General features: G+C 44.7%; 1 protein-coding gene, 1 non-coding gene and 1 pseudogene across 3 annotated transcripts; all 3 read right to left on the bottom strand.

The window, feature by feature from the left end:
• Nucleotides 1–4,717: 4,717 nt before the first annotated feature.
• LOC113931282 (melanoma-associated antigen D2) lies at nt 4,718–12,949 on the bottom strand. Of its 2 annotated transcripts, none has more exons than XM_027609106.1 (13): nt 12,816–12,949; nt 11,270–11,343; nt 10,399–10,887; nt 9,483–9,791; nt 9,304–9,367; nt 8,966–9,045; nt 8,316–8,410; nt 7,554–7,633; nt 7,418–7,460; nt 7,033–7,095; nt 5,852–5,966; nt 5,035–5,453; nt 4,718–4,845 (listed from the first exon to the last, which is right to left on the bottom strand). In XM_027609106.1, exons 2-12 carry the CDS (start codon nt 11,312–11,314, stop codon nt 5,043–5,045), a joined length of 1,794 nt encoding a protein of 597 aa, XP_027464907.1. In that variant the 5' UTR covers nt 11,315–11,343; nt 12,816–12,949; the 3' UTR covers nt 4,718–4,845; nt 5,035–5,042. The 2 variants fall into 2 exon arrangements, with proteins under 2 accessions (XP_027464907.1, XP_027464906.1); XM_027609105.1 differs by lacking the exon at nt 12,816–12,949 and adding an exon at nt 12,224–12,310.
• Nucleotides 6,144–6,268, bottom strand: LOC113931683. Its single transcript, XR_003522835.1, has one exon. It is a non-coding gene; the product is annotated as a small nucleolar RNA SNORA11 (small nucleolar RNA).
• Nucleotides 12,950–20,465: 7,516 nt separating the features above from the next.
• LOC113931405 lies at nt 20,466–21,071 on the bottom strand (annotated as a pseudogene).
• Nucleotides 21,072–22,554: the final 1,483 nt, after the last annotated feature.

A 22,554-nucleotide genomic window follows, 5' to 3' on the forward strand; every position in this document is an offset into this window, starting at 1 on the left:
TCCAATAACCAGCTTACTTTAGAAGAAAAAACCCAGGGCCATGGTTTGCAGGTGCTGCTGCTTGATAAGGAGGAACTAGGTGGAAGTTGACAGCTGTAGCGTTAATAGCTCCACTCAGGTGTGACCCTGATGGGAAGTAAAGGAAGAAAAATCCTCTTAGAAGGCAAAACTTGGAGCTATGAATCTGGTTGATCTCTTTATCTAGAAAGTGACCTGGCCAGGCACACAATCAATACCAACTAACACTCTGGCCAGATGATCCAAGACAGGGAAGGAATAAGACTGGAGAACTGATAGCAATAACAATAATGGAACAAAATACTTAAGAGAGTACTGAAACTAAGCTAGTTTCAGTAACAAAGACTATAACCATTCTCCTTATTTCCTTCTTTGTTCTGTGTGTGTATGCGTAATTTATTTCCATCCTCTTCATCTTTGTCCCATTGTAGAACATAGTGTATGCTTGGTGGCCCAACGTACAATTTAGTTCATAGCTTGTAGCATATCTAGAAAGGGTTGTAAGGTAACTAGAATAGGAAAGGCTATCACCCAAAATTACTGGACTTGGAGCTAGAGATAGTGATAAGATTTGTGGTAATCTCCTTTTGGATAAGGGGTGAGTGTGGTTATACATGGATTAGTAGCATTATGTTGAACCAAGGCATTTTTGAAAGTGTAAGTTTGGGGAAAAGTTTGCTCTCCATTTTGTTCTCACAAATGCTTGATCTCTAGAAGATATTCTCTCTCCCCTCACCCCCCTTTCCTGGATACCCAGCATTCATTCTACCTTGTTTTATTCATTCCACAGGAAATATTACTCTAGGGCTTGCATTTTCAACATGGGAGTGTTGGTGGATAGAGCAGTGGGTAATTATCCCCAGAGGGGTGAAAACCGGCTCTTGGGGAGCAAAATTAATCAGCTATTATGATAGTTTATGGTCCTCTAAGGCTCAAGCCTACCCTAAAATTTTATTCCTCAAATTTTAATTTCTCTTCTGGGTTTTCTTGGCTATCACATGAGCAGCAATGATGCTGAGGTCACGGAAGATACACAAAACCTATGGAAGGTCAGCGTTACAAAATCTCGGAGATTGGATGGCTGTGACTGGAGGACTTTCAATCCATTGCTCCACTGCAGTCATACAGTGAGAAGTGGCCTATGTGTGCCTTTTGGCTGCCATTGACTGCCTTTGATCCTCAGTGCCTTTGTGTTATTTGGGCTTAGAGAATGAAATTAAAATAGTTTTTATTTAATCCTACAAAAGTTATTCATTCCATCATTACTTATGTTAAGTACTGAAAAGAAAAACTGTTAATACCTGAATGAATATCTAGCAGCTAGTTATTTTCTTGTATCAAGTAACACTTAAAAATTAAGTTCACTAAAAAGTTTTTTTTTAAGATTTTATTTATTTATTCATGAGAGACAGAGAGAGAAGCAGAGGGAGAAGCAGGCTCCCAAGGAGCAGGGAGCCCAATGCGGGACTCGATCCCAGGACCCTGGGATCATGACCTGAGCCGAAGGCAGACGCTTAACCATCTGAGCCACCCAGGCGCCCAAAAATAGTTTTAAATTAATTTAAATTTCCAATTGTTTTACTTTTGCTAGAAAAAATAAGTTGTGAATAACTTTTTTAAAAAAATTATTACATTGTATTATGTTATAAAAATGGCTGAAAAAAATAAAAATACAAATGGCTAACTTTCAGGGGCACCTGGCTGGCTCAGTTGGAAGAACATGTGACTCTTGATCTCAGGGTCATGAATTCAAACCTCACACTGGGTGTGGAGCCTAGTTAAAATAAATGGCTAATTTTCATATGTAATTTGATACATTACAATGTAAGTTACATTATACTATAAATAAATTGCATTTAAAGTTTTCAGCAAATAGGGATGACTGGGCGGCTCAGTCAGTTAAGTGTCTGCCTTTGGCTCAGGTCAAGATCTCAGGGTCCTGGGATTGAGCCCCGCATTGGGGGGGTCCCTGCTCAGTGGGGAGCCTGCTTCTCCCTCTGCCTGCCGCTCCTCCTGCTTGTGCTCTCTCTCTCATTCTGACAAAATCTTTAAAAAAATGTTTAAAAAGGGGTGCCTTGGTGGCTCAGTCGGTTAAGCGTCTGCCTTCGGCTCAGGTCATGGTCCCAGGGTCCTGGGATCAAGCCCCGCATCAGGCTCCCTGCTCAGCGGGAAGCCTGCTTCTCTCTCTCCCACTCCCCCTGCTTGTGTTCCCTCTCTGTGTCTCTCTTTGTCAAATAAATAAATAAAATCTTTAAAAAAAAAGTTTAAAAAAGTTATTCAGCAAATAGTTATAAAGTTAAATGTTAATAGCTTTTATGATTTTTAAACTTTTAACAAACATTTTAGTCATCACTAACCCTGTATTTAATAAAAATATTTTATGTATTAAGCACATATATAGTTATTAAATACATATACAGTATAACTGTGGTATCGAAATTTCATGGGAGGGAGCAATAGCAATTAGGACAAAAATATCTAAAAAGGCTTCTTCAGGAGTGATAATGAATAGGTGGAGAAACTGCTCTAGGAGCTCTTCCATCTCCTAGCCAAGGGGAAGACATACAATATAATCTAGAATTATTTGGAATTTAATATGTACTGAAACAAAGAATGAAAATTGTGGGAATTCATTCATTGCAGTAATGGCCTCCAAACTGACAACTGGCAAAAACATGAACTGGAGTCTATCCCCATTTCCTCTTCCCAGCTCTGGCCACTCCCCACTTGCCTGGAACCAGACTTCATCTCTTCCCCCCTACCCAACATGCCTTCAGTCCTTACATTTGGGAAGGAATGAGCCAACCCATCCTCTCAAATTCCAGGCCTTGCATGAAGGGAGAAGAGGTGGATAGCCCTGCGAGCCCAGTGGTCTGCAGAGGGAAGTGGAAAGGGCAGAGTTCTCCCCATGACTATGATACACCATTATTTCTATCAAGCACTTTTAACTCAATTATTAGAATTATAATCCCCAAGTTCCTTGCCAGGCCCCATCACCTCCCCATTCCACTTTCAGATGGACATTACCTGAGAACCTGAGGGGGACCCTGGACACAGTATCCATCCACTAAAAAGTCCTTCCTAAGCCTAAGCTGTCCTTGACCTTGTCTACCCTTCCAGGTACTACCCAGCCTGAAGAAACCATAGTCTATGAAATCAATGGAAGAACATCTGCTTCCAGTGGAGAACACCTCAACAGCAAAAGCAAGTCTCCATTCATGGCCATAGGCAAGGAGCTGCCTTGTTCTAAATGGGAGTGGGTTTTTTTTTTGTTCTTTTAGATTGTTCTTCTATTGCTTAGTCTACAGGAGGAAAGAGGCAGCCATTACTAGGTCCTCCATAAGATTCTGTCCTAGTGATTAGGGGTCTGGTATTGGGGAATTCGATGATGGGGGCTTCCTGGAGAGAAAGGTCGAGGGAAATACTCCCCAAGATAGGGTGAAGATAAATCTCTGATTGACTGAAGGCCCTATGTCTTAATGGCAGTGTAGCCGAGAGAACACCTTCAATCACACAAGTGTACTTTGGCAACTCATTCCTAACGTTCCGCTCTACCCCAACTCCTGACACCATCCCTGGTGATTTCACTGTCCACAGGGATAACCCAACCAACACCCTGGCACCCCAGGCTACTGACTCCTCATTTCCAGAAAATGCCACCTTCTCTCCCCTTTAAGTACCCAATCCTTGGACCTTATATCACTCAGCGTTCTCTTTGCTCTGTCTTCTTAAATACAATCATCCCACTGTCTGACCATATGACTAGTCCCCCAGATCATCTTTCTAGTTCTCTCAACAACCCTTCCCAGATACCTAGAACACTGCCAGACACAGAGCGGGCACTTAACATTCTGCCCTGTTCATAGACTTCAATGAAACTCCTGCCCATAAACTCCTACAGTCTCCCAGTTCATCAATTTCCTCATCTGCCCCCTCAAGCCTGCCTGGGTCCCATGATCCATCTCTTCTACCATTCTGTGTATCTACTATGTCAGACATTATGCACACAGTAATGAAGACACAGACCCACATACTCACTGCTCTTGACCTTATGTCCTTATTCCAGAACCAAAACCTTGGGATAAATTAACTCATCTTCTTGATTCCAAAATTGCTGAGCGCCTTGCCATGGGGAAAAGGTCTCCCAAAAATCATGGGCTCCATCCTCTACTGGAGCCTCCCCTCTGCCTGACATCTTTCCATAGTCCCCTTTCCAAATCCTTTCTGGACAGTCCCTTCTCCCAGGCCTTAACCTCCCACCTCCTCAGGGCTACATGGGTCAGTCTTTAACATCTCCCTCTTTATTGGCTCCTGCCTGCTCAAGCCTCTCTCTCCTTTCCCAAGAAAATCCTCACTTGTTCTATCTCCCTTTAGCTACCTCTCTCTCCCACTCCTCCCTTTCTCATCCAAATTTCTCAAAATGAGAGCCTGTATTTGATATCCAATCTCCTCTACCTCTGCTTTCTGCTTGACTTGCCCACCTCACGGCTCTTCTTCAAAGTGTGTCCTCTGTGCTTAGAATCTTCATGACTCCCCACCCCACTGCAACCCTGCCTACACTGCAGACTAGAGATGCAGACCAAGCTATCCCAGAGAGATGCTAATCTTTCTCCCCTGAATCCAAGTAAACATAGATTTATTTTTAAATGTGATACCAAAATATGACAGTCCACCAAAAAAAAAGCAATAAACTCAGAAATGGCAGATAGATTTAATGTAGAATATCAACTTCAATTGATTGATAGTGGCTGCCTAGAGTGCTATGTTGAGTAGGTTTCTGAGGAGGCACCCTGGCTCGAAGAGAAAGACTGCTGGGATTAGGAATATCTGAAAACACAAGTAAAAGAAATGCAGAAAGTCAACTGATAGCCACCAAAAAGGAAGGAATAAAATGCCAAGAGTGGGGTTTTCCCACATGCTCCATACGGTCCTGCAACCTTGGCCTTCCTATAACCAGCCAGCTCCTCATCCCAACCCTGTAAGCCCCAGCTGTCCCAACCCAGTCTAAGTAGATACCTGAAATCTCACTTATAGGAGAAACCACAGGCGCCCGAGCTGCCACTGGCGCTGGCACCAGCTCCACTGAGGCCCGCAAAGAGCCCAAACGTGAGAGTGGCGGTCAGGCTGGCACTGGCACCGAAGCTGCCACTGGCACTCGCACTGGCACTTGCACCAGAGCTAGTACCACCACTCTCTTGGGCTTTGGCTTTAGCTTCAGCTCCAGCCTGGATCCGGGCTTTAGCCCAGGGTCCAATATCAGCTTCGTCCCAGTTGCAGGGCCCAGCAGCATTTTCAGAGCCAAGCCCAATGCCCATTCGAGCTCTAATCTCAGCTCTAGCCTTGGCTTCAGCTGCTGCCTCAGCAGCAGCCTTCATATCTGCTTCCATTGCCTCTCGGTACTGAGCTGCCCATTCCTTGGGATCCTTCTTTTGTACCTGAAACAGAAATAATCACCATCAGAAGAATCAGAATCCAAGAACTGAGCACCTAACTGTATGCTAGGTACCACGCTGCAGGCTCTACACAATAATGACGATATAACAAATACTACTAGTACTTATGTACTTAACATTCCATCCGTGCTCTGACATTTATTAGCTCTGGGAAATTGGACATGTCACCTAACAACCTCTCTGAGCCTGATATTTCTAATCCGGTATAGGGTAATGACATGTTAGCTGTACAAATTAAATGATTCAGATAAATGTTTGGCACAGTAACAGAGGCTTCAGAATGTTCACATATGACCTGCAGGCTGCTCCACACACAGCCTACCCTAGTCAGCAGCACGCTATACTCTTGATATGCCAAGGTTGGGCAGCTATACAATTACCTTGCAGGCAAACTTGAGGACTTTCATCTTGCTGGTCTCATAGTAGGAGCGCAGGCCCCAGAAGAACTCATACTCAGGGGGGTTGCTATTAGGGACTCTGGCATAGTCCAAGTACCTTGAAAAGAGAAGTGAAAAGCCTTTATGTCCAAGACAACCACAGCCTACCCATGTATAGACTGGACAGGTTCTAAGTGGCAACCTCCCCCACTAAGTACAATAACTTTTCTTCCAGTATTGAGCCCTGTCCCATTGGTCCTGTCTAGGGAAGCCACATGGAGGTGCAGGGTGGGACACGTGTAGCCTATATGTTTGTAAGAAGGCCACAAGTTTCACTGGTCACAATGAACCCAGATTCTTGTTGGGTGTCTTATAAACAGAGAAGCCATTTGCATAGGCCCCCTGCTCTGAGCACACCCCAAACTGGGGCATGTCCACAACCTGGTGAGCCCTGGGACAATCTACCATAGAAAATGACTGTAAAGGGAAGAAACAGTCCACCAAGAATAGCATACTTCGTGCATATTTCCAATTGCACGCACACGCATGCACACATGTGCTCTCTAAGGATAAAGGGTATGGTGGGCCCTGGCCAGAAAGTCAGAAGGGCTCCATGACCAAATCGTCCCCTTACCAGCCAGGGCCACAGTCAGACTTCCACTCTCTGAGACCCAGGTCCCTCAACTGAAAATGGGGATGGAATGGCAGCACCTATTCTGCGGGGCAGTTACAAAAATGAAGTGAGATACACAAGTCAAGTCCCCAGCACAGTACCTGGCTGTCTAAAGCTATCATTCTATAGTGTCTCTTTATGGAGATTAATTTCTATAAAGCCCTGGTTAGCACAGTAAAAAGAACCTAGGCATTGGGGCCAGGATCTAAATATGACTCTCCCATTTGCTACCTGTGTAGCAATTTACTTGAGCAAATTACTTCACTTCTCTGAACCTCAGTTTACTCACATGTACAACGCTGGTGATGACAATCCCTACCTTGAAGAACTGTCCTGCAAACATATGTGAAAGTACATGTAGGTCAGGAAATGTGTCCTCCTGTTCCCTCTCACTACCTCAGGAATAAGCTACCTACCACCTGCACACACACACACACGCACCATAGGTTAATTACACAGCTCTGAAACAAGCAAAACACATGGAACACACCATCATCAGACACACACTTACTTCTGCTTCACAAACTCATCAGTAATAAGCTTCTTCACGTCCCCAAAAAGTGAGTGATGTATCCTGATAGCAGAGAAAGAAAAATCCATCAATAAATCAATTAATCAATCAATCAGATATGGCACTTCCCAGATGTATGCAGAGGCATTTTCAACATGGAAAAGAGGTTACTAGCACAAGAGGAAAACTCCACAGAAGCCCAAGAGATAGTGAGACAGGAAGCAGAGTTTGGGACCATTTCCCCATCCACCCAGGTCAGAACCCTGGACCCTTTACCAGCACCCCCACCCATTCCACCAGACCACCAGACTGATGCAATCCTGGAACCATCCTCTCTTTCCAAACGACAACATGGACAGCAAGCACTGAGAGAGCCCAATCATACCCAGGGCGCAGCCCCAGCTTGCGCAGCACCTCCCAGATGACAGCTGCAAGGGGAGGCAAGAGGAGACAGGGACAGAAAATGAGCATGTGGAATTCCAACTGTGGCCACCCATTCAGCTGCATGCCCAGCCACTCACCCTCACTGGACCGATTTCCATTCATAAAGATGATGCTAAGAAGCACCATGAGGAGACCTAGCTTTGGTGAATCCTTGGTCCTAGGGGAATAACAAGGTAGAGAGGTTTATGTCCAGCGGCCATCTGCAAAAAACACACCAGCCAGCTCACTAGGCTATCCTCTCCCAGATTCCTCAGACATGACAGAATTCTGCCCAGTCTATGCTTCAAGCTCTATGTGACCCTGAGCTCTTGGACTCTTGAGTCTCAGTCTCCTATTGAGTAGAAGGGGAAAACCCAATCTTACCCCACCCCAGGTAGCCAAGAGGATGGAAGAATGCCTATCAACCTGGGACAACCCAGGGACCTTCTCTCCCAGACCCCTCTGCCCCAAAAGAACTCTAGGCACAGCCCCAGTGGTGCTCCTGTCCTTCAAGCATCATGATTCACCCACACCAGGAAGCCCTCCCTTGAGAACCACTCTACCAAAGCCAGTAGGAAGAGACAAGCAATGACAGGGCTGCTTTCCTGGGAAGCTTCTGGAGAAACAGAAAATCTGACAGGAGGAATGCACTGCTCTAGGCTTCTACACCCTTCAGTCAATCATAATCAAGCACCATTACCATGTGCAGGACTCCAACTATGTGCAGGAACTGGAACGGGGACTTTTTAGGTCCTGTCTTCCTGTCTCTCCAAGGAGATGGGGGGAGAGACGACAGGGATGGGGTAGTGCCAGAGACAGAAGCAGAGCCTTCCTCCCACCCCAGCCCTTTCCCAGCTTACGTTCCCAGTATGCCTGCATCAGTGGGCTCTAAGGTGCTGAGAAGAATGTACAAGTGGTCATTCTTATCAATTTCCTTCAACTGAATCCCAAATACCTATGGATGGGGAAAACAGCTTGTAAGATCACAAATTCAGCTTCCTGAGCATCCCACAGCTCCCATGTACCTATGTGTGTGGGGGTACGTGGGTGTGGGTGAGGATGTGTGTGTGCATTGTGTGAGGGGAGGGGCCAGTGAGATAATGTACATAAACCTAAGTGGTTGGCACACAGCCAACAGGTAAGAACTCTACTGTTTTCTTCAGTATCATTTCTGTGATTAGTAGAAATCTAGGGAGACAGAGAATAGGGAATAGAAGGAAGATGTGAGCATGTAAAATACATTACAGGACATCTCCAACTGCAGAGAGAAGCCAGGACTAAGCTGGGTGGCTTGGGTCATAGCTGTGCTTTTATGAGATTTGCTGTGTGACCCTGGGCTAGTCTATGCCCCTCCTTAGGCACTCTGGATATGGGAAGGCCCTTTCCTATCTATCCATTCAGTGATAGGACTGAATAGTGAGTCTCTGTGGTCCCACCCCAGAAAAGACATGTATACTTGTTCAAGTCAAAGCTTCCCCACTGCATCCATCCCCCATGGCTGCCCCTTCACCTTCTCCAAGGAATAGCCTGCTCGTTCAATGATTTCAGGGTACACATCAGTGTATTCTTTGATGATGTCCTTCAGCATGTCTGCAAGGGGAGAGTGTTGCGAGCACCTGAGCTGAAGTGAAGCCAGGTGGCCCCAAATCCAAGCTAAAGACCCTCTGCCAACCCTGCTGTAGGTGGCACAAACAGGTTCTGAAGTAATGAATAGAGATGCTAGCACTGCGAAATTAGAACTCTGGGAGTACAAAGGTAGGAGCGTAAGGGCAAGGAATGTCCTCAGCACATGGGAAAGAGGGCAATGGAGGGCACAGCTTAGGGGATGGAGTGTTAGCAGGACTCTACCTGAGCGTTTGATAGGAATCTTCGTCTGGTCTTTAACCAAGAGGTACTTCACCAAATCATTTGCCTGGGAAAGGGAAAACAAGGTAGAAAGATCAAAATATGTTTGCAGAAGATTTGAGAAGGCAGAAAAGATAGGCAAGGCAGTAGATAAGGCAGAGTGGAAAGGACAGGGTTCTTACCCTCCCCTGCAAAAGGGCCACATCTCGAGGTGGTGGTGCTTCAGGCTCTTGGGATGACTGAAGCTTGGCAGCTCGACGGCGAGCCTTGCCCCTACGGGCCTTAGGTGACCTCAGGGAGAGCAAAGCTCTCCGGGCCCAAGCAGCCAACCGAGTCCTTGATGCCCTGCGGGCCCAAAAGGCTATAGGGCCCCTTGAAGCCCTGCGGGCCATTGAGGCCATTAGGGCCTTTGAGACCCTTCGGCCAGCTGTGGTTCCAGAAGCCTGACTCTGATCACTGTTGCCATCATCTTCGCCATTCAGATGCTTCACCTGCATCAACAGAGAGGAAGGAAGCACAATATTGTCAGATGAAGTAGGTGGTCCTTTTCCCTCATCCTATCTCTTCTGGAAGGCCCATCGAATCCCACCGCTAGAGTAACAGCCTGACTAGACATTGGCAGTGCTGAGTCTTGGGTTTGTTTCTCACGGACTCCCACAAAGGAGTTTCATCTCTGAATCAGGCCAGAAGCAACCTAAGGGTGGGGCCTAAGGATTCTCCTCTTCCTATGTCCACTACTGGCTCTGCTTGTATCACCCTGCATAAGTCACCCCACCTCTCTGGAACTCAGCTTCCTTCTCTATAAAACTGGATTACTTTCAGGATTTAATGAAATAACCTGTATGAATGTGCCTAGCTCAAGGTCTAACACATGGTAGCTACTATGTAAATACAAACTGCTTTATATTCACATTGCAGCTAAGTGTATGATCTCAATTTGCCACGAGTCTGTGAACTCTCTGCAGAGAGAAATTATATCACATTCCACCTATTGTCCCCCAAAGCCTTGATGAGCACAGGGAACTTTCTAAATGTTTGCAGAACAAATGAATCAACTGAGAAGTGGAATGGGAAGACTGGTGATTACAGAGGTCTTACCTTTCTGGCTTTCTTGGCCTTGACCTTGGGCCGAGTATCCTGATTCTGAGCCTGAGCAGCTGCACCCTCAGGCTTAGGTTCATCTGCCAAAGCCTGAGAGGCAGGAGCCTCAGTCTTCAAGACCTTTGTATTGACCTTCGTATCAGCCACACAGCTGACCTTTTGGGTCTCAGTGGCAGGCATTGTCACAGGCTGAGGGTCAGCCCTCTGCATCTTGGTGTCAGCTGCTGGACTCTTCTTTTCAACTGCCAGAACCTGGGTATCAGTCAGCTTAGTGGTAGGTGAGGCCTGAGTGGCAGCTGCCTCCTGAGCCTCTGGGTCCTTTGAGACCTCTGTGGCCTTTGAGACTCCTGCAGCATTTGACACCTTCATGGTTTCTGAGACCTCTGGTGCCTTTGAGGTCTTTGGTATCTCTGAGACCTCCAAGTTCTGGGTCACTGTCAATAGGGTCTGTATCTTCAAGCCACTGGCCTTCTCTGAAGCTTCAGCCTGCAAGAGGAAGCAGGAAAGCTCACAGACCTCCCCACCCCCAACTAGGCAAATGGCTCCAAAATTCCAGGGCCTCACTCCTCTGACCTATACTAACTCCTCCTTGCAGTGTGCTCTGTCAACCTAACCCCAACAAGGCCTCTCCTTCCTCTGAGCAGGAAGTGATGGCAGAAGAAGGGTAGGCCTGCCCCTCCCTCCCTCCTTCCTCCATCCTTCATTTCTTCCTTCTTTCCTCCCTCCCTCTACTGGTGGGGGGGGGGCACCCAGGCAGGAAAGCGGGTAAAGAAGGACGAGGATGGGAGGGGTGGTGCCAAGGGAACTGAGGCAACAACAGGGGCTGGAAAAGAAAAGTAACAAGGGAGAGGACAGAAAGAGGCCTTACCTGGAAGCGGGTTGGACCCGTACCTCTCTTGCTTGTGTCAGACATGTCTCAAGTTCGCCTGGCAAGAGCTGAGCCTGAGGGAGAGAAGGCCTGTGTCAAAGGGGGAGCCTCCTGAACGTCCTCTCTTCTGTTCTGCCTGCAAGCTGATCCTCACTTTCCCTAGGGCCCCAATCCCAAACCCCTCCCCCACCCCCAATGACTCCGTTCTCAAATTCAGTAATCCAAAGCGTCTAGAACTCAGTTCTCTGCAGCCGCACCCTCCCCTTCTCCAGGAAGATGTGCCAGCGCGGCAGCTCTAAGGACCCCGCCCCTTTTCCCAGTGCACCCCCCCCCCTCAAGCCGCAGGCCAACAATGCGCATGCGGGTTCGCTGCAGGGCCCACCTCAGCCCCGCCCGCTTTCCCAGCACAAGCTCTTTCTTTGATGTCCACCGTGCACATGCGCATTCGGCAGCTGCCCCGTCTCCATGCTGGCTTTTCTCTACACGCCCCTTCCTAGAGATCCACAGTGCGCATGCGCAATGGTCCGACTCCGTCCATCACCCCTTCCCAACACACGCCCTTCTCCAGGTCCGCAGGACCATTCGGTCCCACCCCCTCCCCTACAACCCTCCCTCTAAAATTGTCGCAGTGTCGGGTGGTCCTGGCCCCTCCCCTACTCACACCCACCCCAAGACCACACTACAGCCCGGTCCCGCCCTTTTTCACAACACGCCCCCTCCAACCAGGGGCAAAGCCCATCTTGGTTCCGCCCCTTCCTTAATACACCCCCTCCTCAAATCAGAATAGAGCCAGTGATTCCCATCTTGGGCCCAGCCAAACCGGGTCCAGTCCCCTCCCTTCCCATCCGGATGGATCCGGTACGATCCGGTCCCTACAGCAGGTTTTCTCCAGATCCCAGAGGGTGGGGCCGATCCCTACTGGGCTGTGATCCAGAGCCGGGCCCCGCAGCTCACCTCCTCAAATTCCAGAGTGCTTCCACTCTCCAAGCCCCTCCAAAACTCCCAGACTACCCTCCCCGCTCCAGGCCGGAAGTGGTCCCGCCCCTTTCCGCCTCCCTAGGGGGCCTCCGTCGCAGCCAGTCTGCCCTTCCCCCCGTCTCTGCTCCTCATTCCTTATCACCCCCCCGTATTCCCTCTGCCTTGCTCCCTGCTCCCTATTACCCCTCGCATTTCCTATTTTACCCCACAGAATTCCTTATTCCTTACATCCTCCTCCCGTGTCACCTATGCACCCCCTTCCCTAGCACTCCTTAACCCTTCTCTGCATTCTCTATTTTCTTCTCTGGATTTCCACTTTCCCTCAGTATTCCCCTCCCCCTCCCAGTCCGCCACCTAACAAACCCGGTTCCCCTCCTCCCCCACTAGTCTCTGATCCCCAGTCCTTACCGCCTACTACCCTCAGTAGTCCTTGTTGCCTACATCCTACTCCAGGTCATCTCACCCTCAGCTGCAGTGGTGCAGTAAGGATTGCCCACCTGCCTGGCTACAGGTTCGAGGGGACTGAAATCACTGGCTGCCAGGAAACCCAAATCTCAACGCCCCTCACCTTGTCCACGAGCAAGTCCGGGATGAGTCTGCCCTCTCGAAGTCCCTCTCGAAGTCTCAGCCTCCTGGACTAGAGCTGCAGCCAGCCCAGCCCAGCCCCTTTCCGCAGCCCCCTGCCACCCCCCTCCTTCCTTGGGGGTGGGGCAATGGGGCCCCGCTCAGGGCTGTCTGACGCCAAAGCCCGTGTTTATGCCACTGTACCAGGCTCAGTCTGCAGACCTTCCAACTAAAATCACCCCCTCAAAGCGATTCATTCATTGAATGTATTTATTTTTATAACTTCATTTTTTCTTATTACAAAGGTAATGTGTTGTGAAAATTCAAATAAATGCAAAAATATGTAACACACCAATGAAAGGCCACCCTTACCTCGTTTCCCAGAAATAACCACTGTTAACATTTTGATATACATCCCTTCAGATATTTTTTATTTATATACTAATTATTTGGGTTTTCTTCCCACAAATAGTATCCAGCACCTACTGTTCTGTGACCTATTTTTCCCCATTATATATTCTAAACAGCTTTCCATAGTGCACATTTTTTTAACAGCTGCATAGTTTTTTCTTGTAGAGATGGCCCATAATTTATTTAACCAGCCCAGGATACATGAATATGGACATTTAGATTGTTTCTCTCTCTCTGCTTCATGCTTAGTGATGCTTTCCGCACTCCTATATTGTAACATTCTGGGTTTTTTTTCCAAGCACTTTTATGGCTTCAGTATTTACATTTAAATATTTGATTATTCCAAAAATCTGTTTCATAAAAGTATTCAGCTTAATTATTTTCCAAAATCAGTCTCTTATCCCTACACCATGTGCGAATTAATCCACCTTTTTTCCCACTGATTTGAAATAACACCTTTATCACATAATAAATTCACATAAGTAATTGGGTCTATTCAAGAGAACAAAATAAGATGTATAAATAATGGAAAGTAAACAAAGTTATCATTAATTACTGAGTATATGAATGCAGACTTGGACAACCCAAGAGCATCAACTAAAAAGTTATTAGAAACCATAATAAAATTCAGCACAGTGGTCAGTTACAGAAATAAAATTCAATACCTTTCTTACATTCAAAAGTGATTCAAATGGTCGTACGTCTTCTGCTTTATGAGGTCACCTTTTCCTTTACTAAGCTAATAAAACATCAATCCCTATATTCTAGGAGTAATTATCTCTCTCTCTCTCTCTCTCTCTCTCTCTCTCTGTCACACACACACACACACACACACACACACACACACACCACTCATTCAAGATGGGCCTCTGTTCTCCTGACTCCTCTCTTTCTCTGAATTGTTGCTTCCTCCAAGTTTATATCAGTTTACCACTTTCTTGCCTCCTGGGTTCTCTTCCCCATCCACAGGGCTTTATTTCACACTAGACACAGCTCCTCCTTGTCTTCCAGTTCTCGTACCCAAATTCCCATTGCTTCCAAATCATAGCAAGCCTTGAATGCCAATATAAGAATTTTGGTCTTGATCTTGAGAGCACTGAGAGGTTTTTGAAGGGTTTTAAGTTTTGATACAATACAGATTTGTGTTTTAGAGAGAACATCCTAGCTGCCTAATCCATAAGGAGTATAGATTAGATGTCTACCTAGAAAGAGGGTGAGTGGTCATCTAGGTAAACAATAATTGTGGTCTGGTCTAGAGTGGTAGCAATGGAGGTAGTGAGAAATGATTGAATTCAGGATGTATTAAAGAAGTAAAAAGCAACAAGACTACAAATAATTGGGTGTGGGGAAAGGGATGAGGAGGAGGGAAGTATCAAAGGGAGCTCTTGGGGATCTGGATTTGAGAGATCAAATGTGTCAATGGTTGGGGGTCTGATTTGAGAGATTAAATGTGTAAATGGTAACCCATTTCACTGAGATATGGAATATGAACAGAGGGCAACTAGGCATTGATATTGAGATACCTGTGGGACATCCAAGAAGAAATATTCCACAGGCCGTTAAATATACATGTCTGAAGCTTAGGAAAGAGTTCTGGACTGAAGTTACAGATCTAGAAGTCATCAGTATATAAATGGTTCTTTAATCTATGGAAAGGGCAATAGCACCTGAGAAGACTGTGCAGCCTTAGAAGAGATGGGGCCTAGGGAAGAGCCCTGGGGACCAGCAGTGACTATGGCATACGTGGAGGAAAAGGAGCCCATGAGAGAGATGGGTAGGTAGTGACCAAAGAGATAGGGAGAAAAGCAGGAGAAAGTGGTGTCACAAAACCAAGGGAAAAGATTATTTCAAAAGGAAGAAGGAGTCAATGGTGTTGAGTGCTATCAAGAGATCAAGAAAAATCCTGGAAAAATGTCTAGGGATTATAACAATCAGGTGGTGGTCTGGTCTCTGGTGACCTTGGAGGGGATAATTTCAGTGCACACCTTTGTGGCATAGATTCCTAATTGCTTACTCCAATATCCATTCTTATCTTCTTCCTTAGTAATAAAACATCTTGAGTTTTAGCTGTACCCAGTCTCCTGGAATAAAGGCCATGAAGACAAGATAGTGGAGCAGTAAACTAAAAAGAACCTGGATCTCTTAACAATTTCACAGTGCCACCATACTGGCTTTGGACTGCCTACCCTCTAGATTTCTTTTGGGTGAGATAAAAACATGTATGTCTTATTTAAGCCATTGTTACTTGGGAGTCTATGCCATGCAATAGCTTCATGATTGCAGTGAGTTGAGATGGGAATGGTAGATGAGGTATACATGACAATGAATATAGACTACTCTTTCAAGAAACACCTGAGCCTGATTTGAAGATTCTCCCAAAATCTAGCCCTAACTAGTTTTTCAGCCTTTTTCTTGCTGTTTTTCTGAACGCTGCCTATATTCCAACCAAACAAAACACTTACTATTACCAGATAAGCCCTGCCTTCTCTTGCTTAGGAGCCTTTGTTTGTACAGTTTCTTCCCCATGGAACACCCTCTGTTACATATCCTCTGTCACAACGTCCACCATTATTAAATTCCACAGCATTTTAAGTCCCAGTTGTGGCCTTTGGGATCCTGGAGTAACTTTAAAGGAATACACAGTCAGAAGCTTAGGAGATACTGGATTCAAGCAATGGACTCAAGCAAAATCTCAAGTCCATCAGCGAGGCATTCCCAAAGATTTCTGAAGCCAAACTTCCCCAGTCCCCTCTCAATACCACCATCTTCCTAACATAATACCATAGCCACCCTTATCTTACGACCTGGGGAATCAGAGGAGAGGAAGAAACCTTATCAGAATAGAAAAGACAAATTCATTCACAATCTTAACCCTTTGATCAGAGAGATTTCTTTCCACCTTATCCTTGCGAACTCTTGGAATCTTTTGATCTTTAGCACCTACCCATAAAACCTGAAGAACCTAGGTCCCTGGGTCCCAGACAAGTTTCCAGCATCCATATATCAGCAGGCAAATACCTGAGAGCATACAGATCCTACATATCAACTAAGAACAAGGATGAAAAGCTGAGTTATCACCAGGCAGCTCTGTTCAGGAGATAAGGAAAGGCAGGCTAAAGATTGCTTAGTGCAGAATGTCAGGGGGTGAAACTGCCTAATCCTGGAACATCTAAGATTTTAGATCCCTGAGGCTTAAATTGGAAACCCAGAATATCCTTAACCACCAACCCTCTCCTAACATATTTCCCTTTCCCCCAAACTATACAAAATAAGTACCTCTGATTTTTCCAAAATTTTGGAAAATTTAGAGATAAGAAGATTTAGAGATAAGATAGGTGGCAAAAGTTTCTTTCCAAAGATACCGATCATGTTTTTAGTCATCTAAGTCTGCATAGCATAGCAATCAGCTTAAAACTGGACATCAGACTTTCCTGTTCTTCACCTTTTTTTCAGCCATTCGCATCACTAGGAAAGGCCTACTAACCATCCCTTCTCCTGGGCTCCACTCATTGCTTTTGGGCCCTTTCTGTCCTTCAACATCAAGAGGGAGCAACTCTTCTATTTCCAATTTTCAGATTCCTATGTCCCCTATCATGAGCTGCTGGTGGAAACTCTCTTTTTTTTTCTTCCTTTTATGTGCAGGGTAAATTTAATTTATCTTGTAATACTCTAAGCCCAGAAAGCTATCTTTCCACAATCAAAGTGACTTCATTTTGTTAAACCAAAGGCAAATTTCCCATAGATGAAGAAACTGGCTACCCACTTTTGGGCTAAGACTCTTTCTCCCTTGCTCTTTGCACACTGAGTCCTTTCTCAGCACAAGTCTGTGAAGCGGGTTCAGGCCATTCAACAGTCATTGAGCACAAACTATATATTAAGCACCTCTATAGAGGTAGTCCTTGCTCTTGAGGGGCTTTCATTTCTACTGTATGAGCATTAGCCTCATTTTACAGAGGAAAAAATTGGTGGTAAGGGAAGTAACTTGCCCATGGCAAAGGAACTAACAACTAGTGAATGGGAGAGAGAGGACTTGAACCTAAGTCGGTACAATGCCAAATACCAGAGTCTTCACCACTGTGCAGTACTACTTCCAAAGTTTTAAGTGTGAGAATATCTTTTCCAACCCTCTTCGTAAACATTTGTGTGGTGCGTTACAGTATGATTATCTTCCGTGGAGGTGAACTTAACTGGATCTTCATATACCCACTTTGATACTATCATAAAGTATCATAGGATATATAATTATTTTGTTTTTGTGAGATCAACATAAAGGTTTTAGAATTTTATTTTTATTAAAGTAATGCATGAACAAGGCAACAAATCAAACAGTACAGAAGAGCATATGATCAAAACCAAAAGTCCCTTGCTTCAACCCTCCCCATCTCCCTCTCACTCCCTCCAAGCAACCTTGAAAAGTTTTTGTTGTTATTCTGCTGGTAGTTCCCTTTATAACTCTAGATAACATGTATATAGCTGTTTCTTGGTTTATAAAATTTAGACAATATCCTATTGTCTCTCCTGTATGGCAATGAGGATTTTGTTTATGTACATACACAGTCTTACTTTTCCTCCACTCCCCTGCATTTTTAAACACTGATATTCTTTTGTTGTTGTTGTTGTTGTTCTAGGTTAATTTTATAACTTGAAAAAATATAACCTCCATTCCTTATTCCATCCATTTTTAACAGATAATTTCAACTGCCCACTTTTTAGGAAAAAGATATTAGGGTCACTACACTCCCCTGCCCATTCAATGACTCACATTGTCAGTTTCATCTTTCCTTTACATAGTTCAGGTTATTAACATTTACATTCTGTTCTACAGCCACAACCAGGTCTTTCACGTTTTGTCCCCAAGTTGGCTCTAAAACCTGAAAACCAATAAATAGCATTTGCATTATCATGACTATGTAAATATTTTTCAAAACCCAGCTGGGTACTAAGCCAGGAATGCACTTACTTCTCTACAAGTCCAAAGACAAAATCTTTGGTCCTCTCAAAGAAGAATGTTTCTACCATCAAGGTCGAAGAGAGTCTCTCTTATAGTCTGTCAGCTGCTTATAATAATGTTATATTTTATTTTGCTTTATATTTGGACCATGATTTTCTCAAACAGTTACACACCACACACACACACACACACACACACACACACACACACACACACACACACACAGTTTCTAATAGCCTTTCCTTTTTCTTTGAGTCATTTGCCTTTATCATATTCATTCATTCGACCAATATTTATTGAATATCTACTATGTGCCATGCACTGTTCTAGAAGCTGAGGTTACAGCAGTGGAGAAGACAGACATCCTTGTTCCCATGGAGAAAATATTCTAGTGAGAACAAGAGAGAAAATAATCAGATAAACAAGTAAAATATACAACAAGTTAAAATGTGGTAAGTGCTATGGGGAAAAATAAATCATGGTAAAAGAAATGGGGAATGCCAGTGAGGGTGGGAGATTACTATAGTTTTAAATAGTCAGAGAAAGACTCACTGAAAAGGTAAAATGTGAACAAAGACTTGCATGACATGAGAGAGCTAACCAAGTGGACACCTGGGGAAAGAACATTTCAAATGAAAGAATAGTCAGTGTAAAGGCCCTGGAGCAGGACTGTGCCTACCATTTTTTTTCTCCTGCCTGACATTTTTTTTTCATCTTTTTTTTATTATTATGTTATGTTAATCACCATACATTACATCATTAGTTTTTGATGTAGTGTTCCATGATTCATTGTTTGCGTATAACACCCAGTGCTCCATGCAGTATGTACCCTCCTTAATACCCATCACTGGGCTAACCCATCCCCCCTCCCCCCTCCCCTCTAAAACCCTCAGTTTGTTTCTCAGAGTCCATAGTCTCTCATGGTTCATCTCCCCCTCCAATTTCGCCCCCTTCATTTTTCCCTTCCTGCTATTTTCTTCTTCTTCTTCTTTTTTAATATATAATGTATTATTTGTTTCAGAGGTACAGATCTGTGATTCAACAGTCTTGCACAATTCACAGCACTCACCATAGCAAATACCCTCCCCAATGTCTATCACCCAGCCACCCCATCCCTTCCCCCGCCACCACTCCAGCAACCCTCAGTTTGTTTCCTGAGATTAAGAATTCCTCATATCATTGAGGTCATATGATACATATCTTTCTCTGATTGACTTATTTCGCTCAACATAATACCCTCCAGTTCCATCCACTTCATTGCAAATTCTCCTGTCTGACATTTTCAGAGAGCATAAAGGTCATTGTTGCTAGAGTGGCGGAGGAAGGCAGAGAGGGAAGTAATAGGATGAGGTCAGATAGGTAATAGGGCTGAATCTTACCAGGCCCTGTAAGCCACAGTGGGATCCACAGGAGAGTTTTGAGCAGAAGTGGGAGAGGATCTGACTTTGGTTTTATAAGGATCACTCAGGCTATTTGGAATATACACTGGTGGTGGAGAGGAGGGTGAAAGTGAAGATGACAAAGGGGGAAGCAAGAGGACCAGTGAGGAGGCTGCAGTAATCCCTTGGGTTGGATTAACCATTTCCTGGGTTCACTGTTCTGGGCATCTGTTCTGGAAATCCTTCTTCAGCTTTGGAAAATTAACTTCTAATATGTTTTTAACATTTTTTTCATTTTTTTCTGTTCTCTCTATCTAGAACTATTATTCAGATGTTGAAACGGCTGATCTCTATCTCTTAAAATTTCTCTCATACCTTGTTTTTGTTTTTCTTTCTTTCTTTCTTTTTTTTTTGCCCTACATTCTGGGAAATTCCCTCAACTTTATTTCACGGTCCTTCTGTTGATTTTTTTTTTTTTTTTTGCCTCAAACTACTTTTTATTTGCAACTACATGATTTCACGCAATTCTTTTAAACAATGACATAAAATAGATTTCCTTGTGTATAAATAACTTACTCTCCATAAAGTAAATGCTCAAAGGTGCTAGAACAGATCGTCTGCTGCTACAGTGTTCTCATATCCAACAGAGTTGATGCACAATATATAAATACTCAAGTCCAATATTAAAAACTCAGGCACTTGACTAACTTTAATAAAGTTTCTCAAACTATATCAATATATCTAAAGTGCATATATATTTTTTAAGAAAGATTATCAATAACTTTTCTATAAAAATAAGTTTGACGGTTTGGCCCATCTAACTTTACTACTATGAGTATGAACTTTTAACTTTTAATGTGGTCAGGCTTATTCTACCTTCTCTCAACACTGACACCAACAGAATCAAAAGCAGCTAGTGAGGTGCTAACATGTGAGGATTAATCCAGTGATTCTGGTCACAATGCATTCCAGGAGGAGGTACCCATGTTACTGGAATTGGGTGATATGGTTTATTCTTTCTTCCCTGATTTGGATAACCAAATGGAATAGGAGGAGGGTAGTGATTCTGATGACCATTTCCTCGGTACGTTCCTGGCTTTTTTCTGGGCAAAGGGTGCCACACCGGAAGAGGAGGGAATATCAATTCTGAAATCTGGTACACAGGGCTTGGGGTTGCAGTCACCGAACTGGGCTTCACTTCTACTTCCTTACTTATTTCTTCATCTGAAGAAGAGGATCCTTAATGATAATCAGAGGTAACCTTATCAAGGGCCCTGGTAACTTTCTTGGAGATTTCATCCCTGTTCTCATCCTCATTTTCAAAGCTGGCAACAATGAATGCATTGTTTTTTTCTCCATACCGACAGCACACCTCACACGGATCCACCCACAGAATGAATTCCTTTGGTAAGCCTAGATCACTGTACAAGATGCAGCTGTTCTCACAGGCTTTCAGGACATCATGTTTTCGAACTAGCCTTGTGAAAAAGAAGACAACAGCAGCAATTTCGTTCTTCATCTTTACCGCCGCCGCCGCCGCCGCCCTGGGGCCGCAGATTTGGCGGTCCCGACCGTCTCCGGGCCGGGAACCGAGGGCGCCGCCTCAGCGGGCCGGCGCTCGGCGGCAAGCCTAGTCCGGAGCGTGTGGCTCCCGCGTCGTCGGGCGACCGAGCGCGCGCTGAGAGGGCGGGCGGGCAGGAGAGCGCGCGCGCGAGCACAGCCCTGAGGCCGTTGATTTTTTTTTTATTTCAACAACTTATTTTCCATTTCTAAGGAGTCTTTCTTTTCTCTGATTGTTCCTGTTTTGTGGCATCTAGCTCTTGTTTTATTCATACTATGTTTTCTTGAATTTTACTGAGAATATTATCATTTTTTTCTGCAATTCTCTTTTGTTTCCAAAATTCCCAGATTGCTCTGGGATCAGTAGTTTTATTTGTTTACTTTATTCTTTTTCTTTCATGCTGCAGTTTCTTTTAATTTGCCTGAGGATCCTTCGTTATCCATTTCTAGTAAGGGATAAGACTGGTAGCTGGTTTCTCTGTTTTTGTAAAAGCAGGGCTGTTTTCTAAATAGGGCTCTCCTCCATGAGGAAATTCTGACAGGAAGCTTTGTGTGAACTTGGGGGAGGTGGCAACTGACAGGCTATGAGTTGTCCAAATACCAAAATGAGGAGGCTTTATTCTGTGGTACCAAATGCCATAGGACAAGTCTGAATGTTCCCTACAGAGTTTGTAAAATGACTTTAGAGATTTTGCCTGAAGGTAAGTACTGGAGCTGCGTGTTCTCTATGTGGGTGAAAAGCGCAGGGAGATAGGGGTTCTGACTGATGCTGATATCCCATGTGCAGGCCTTCAGGTAATCTTTTTCTCACCTCATCTCCTGACTCTCATCCTCCACTGTACCTGCAGACACAGTCCAGAGCATCTCCAGGTTCCCACATACTGACTGATGCCCATCAACTCAGCCTCTCCCCAACCTTCCTCCACCTAGGTCTCCAGAGGGACAGGGAGCTTCCCATACTTTTCATCTCAGTCCGGCCTCATCTCACTCTAGTCCTAGCAGCTAATATTTACTGAACGCTTATCCTGTTCCAAGTATTCCAAAAGTACAGTGTCACTTAATCTTTATCACAACTTTACCTGAACCTTATGAAGTAGGTGTTATTATTATCCTCATTATATAGGAAGAAACAGAGGCTACAGAGTGGTTAATTAACTTAATATTATTAAATATTAATTATTAATATTATTAGCTCAATGTTACATTTCAGTAAGTGACAGAACTGAGATTCAAACCCAGATGATCTGAATCCACTAGTTCTATTTTGAACCACTATGTTATATTCTCACTCCTGCCCTAGCCTGTCTTGGCCTCTGACTATTTTGAAGATTGTAAGTCTCATGTCTGTGGAACCTCTAATTAGTTATGGGACCCAAAGTAAGTCTTTCTTGTCTCAAAGTTAAAGTCAGTGTCAGAAGGGACCAGGATTGGGGCCTTGCCAC

This window comes from Zalophus californianus, chromosome X, assembly GCF_009762305.2.
Source record: "Zalophus californianus isolate mZalCal1 chromosome X, mZalCal1.pri.v2, whole genome shotgun sequence".
Lineage (NCBI taxonomy): Eukaryota > Metazoa > Chordata > Mammalia > Carnivora > Otariidae > Zalophus > Zalophus californianus.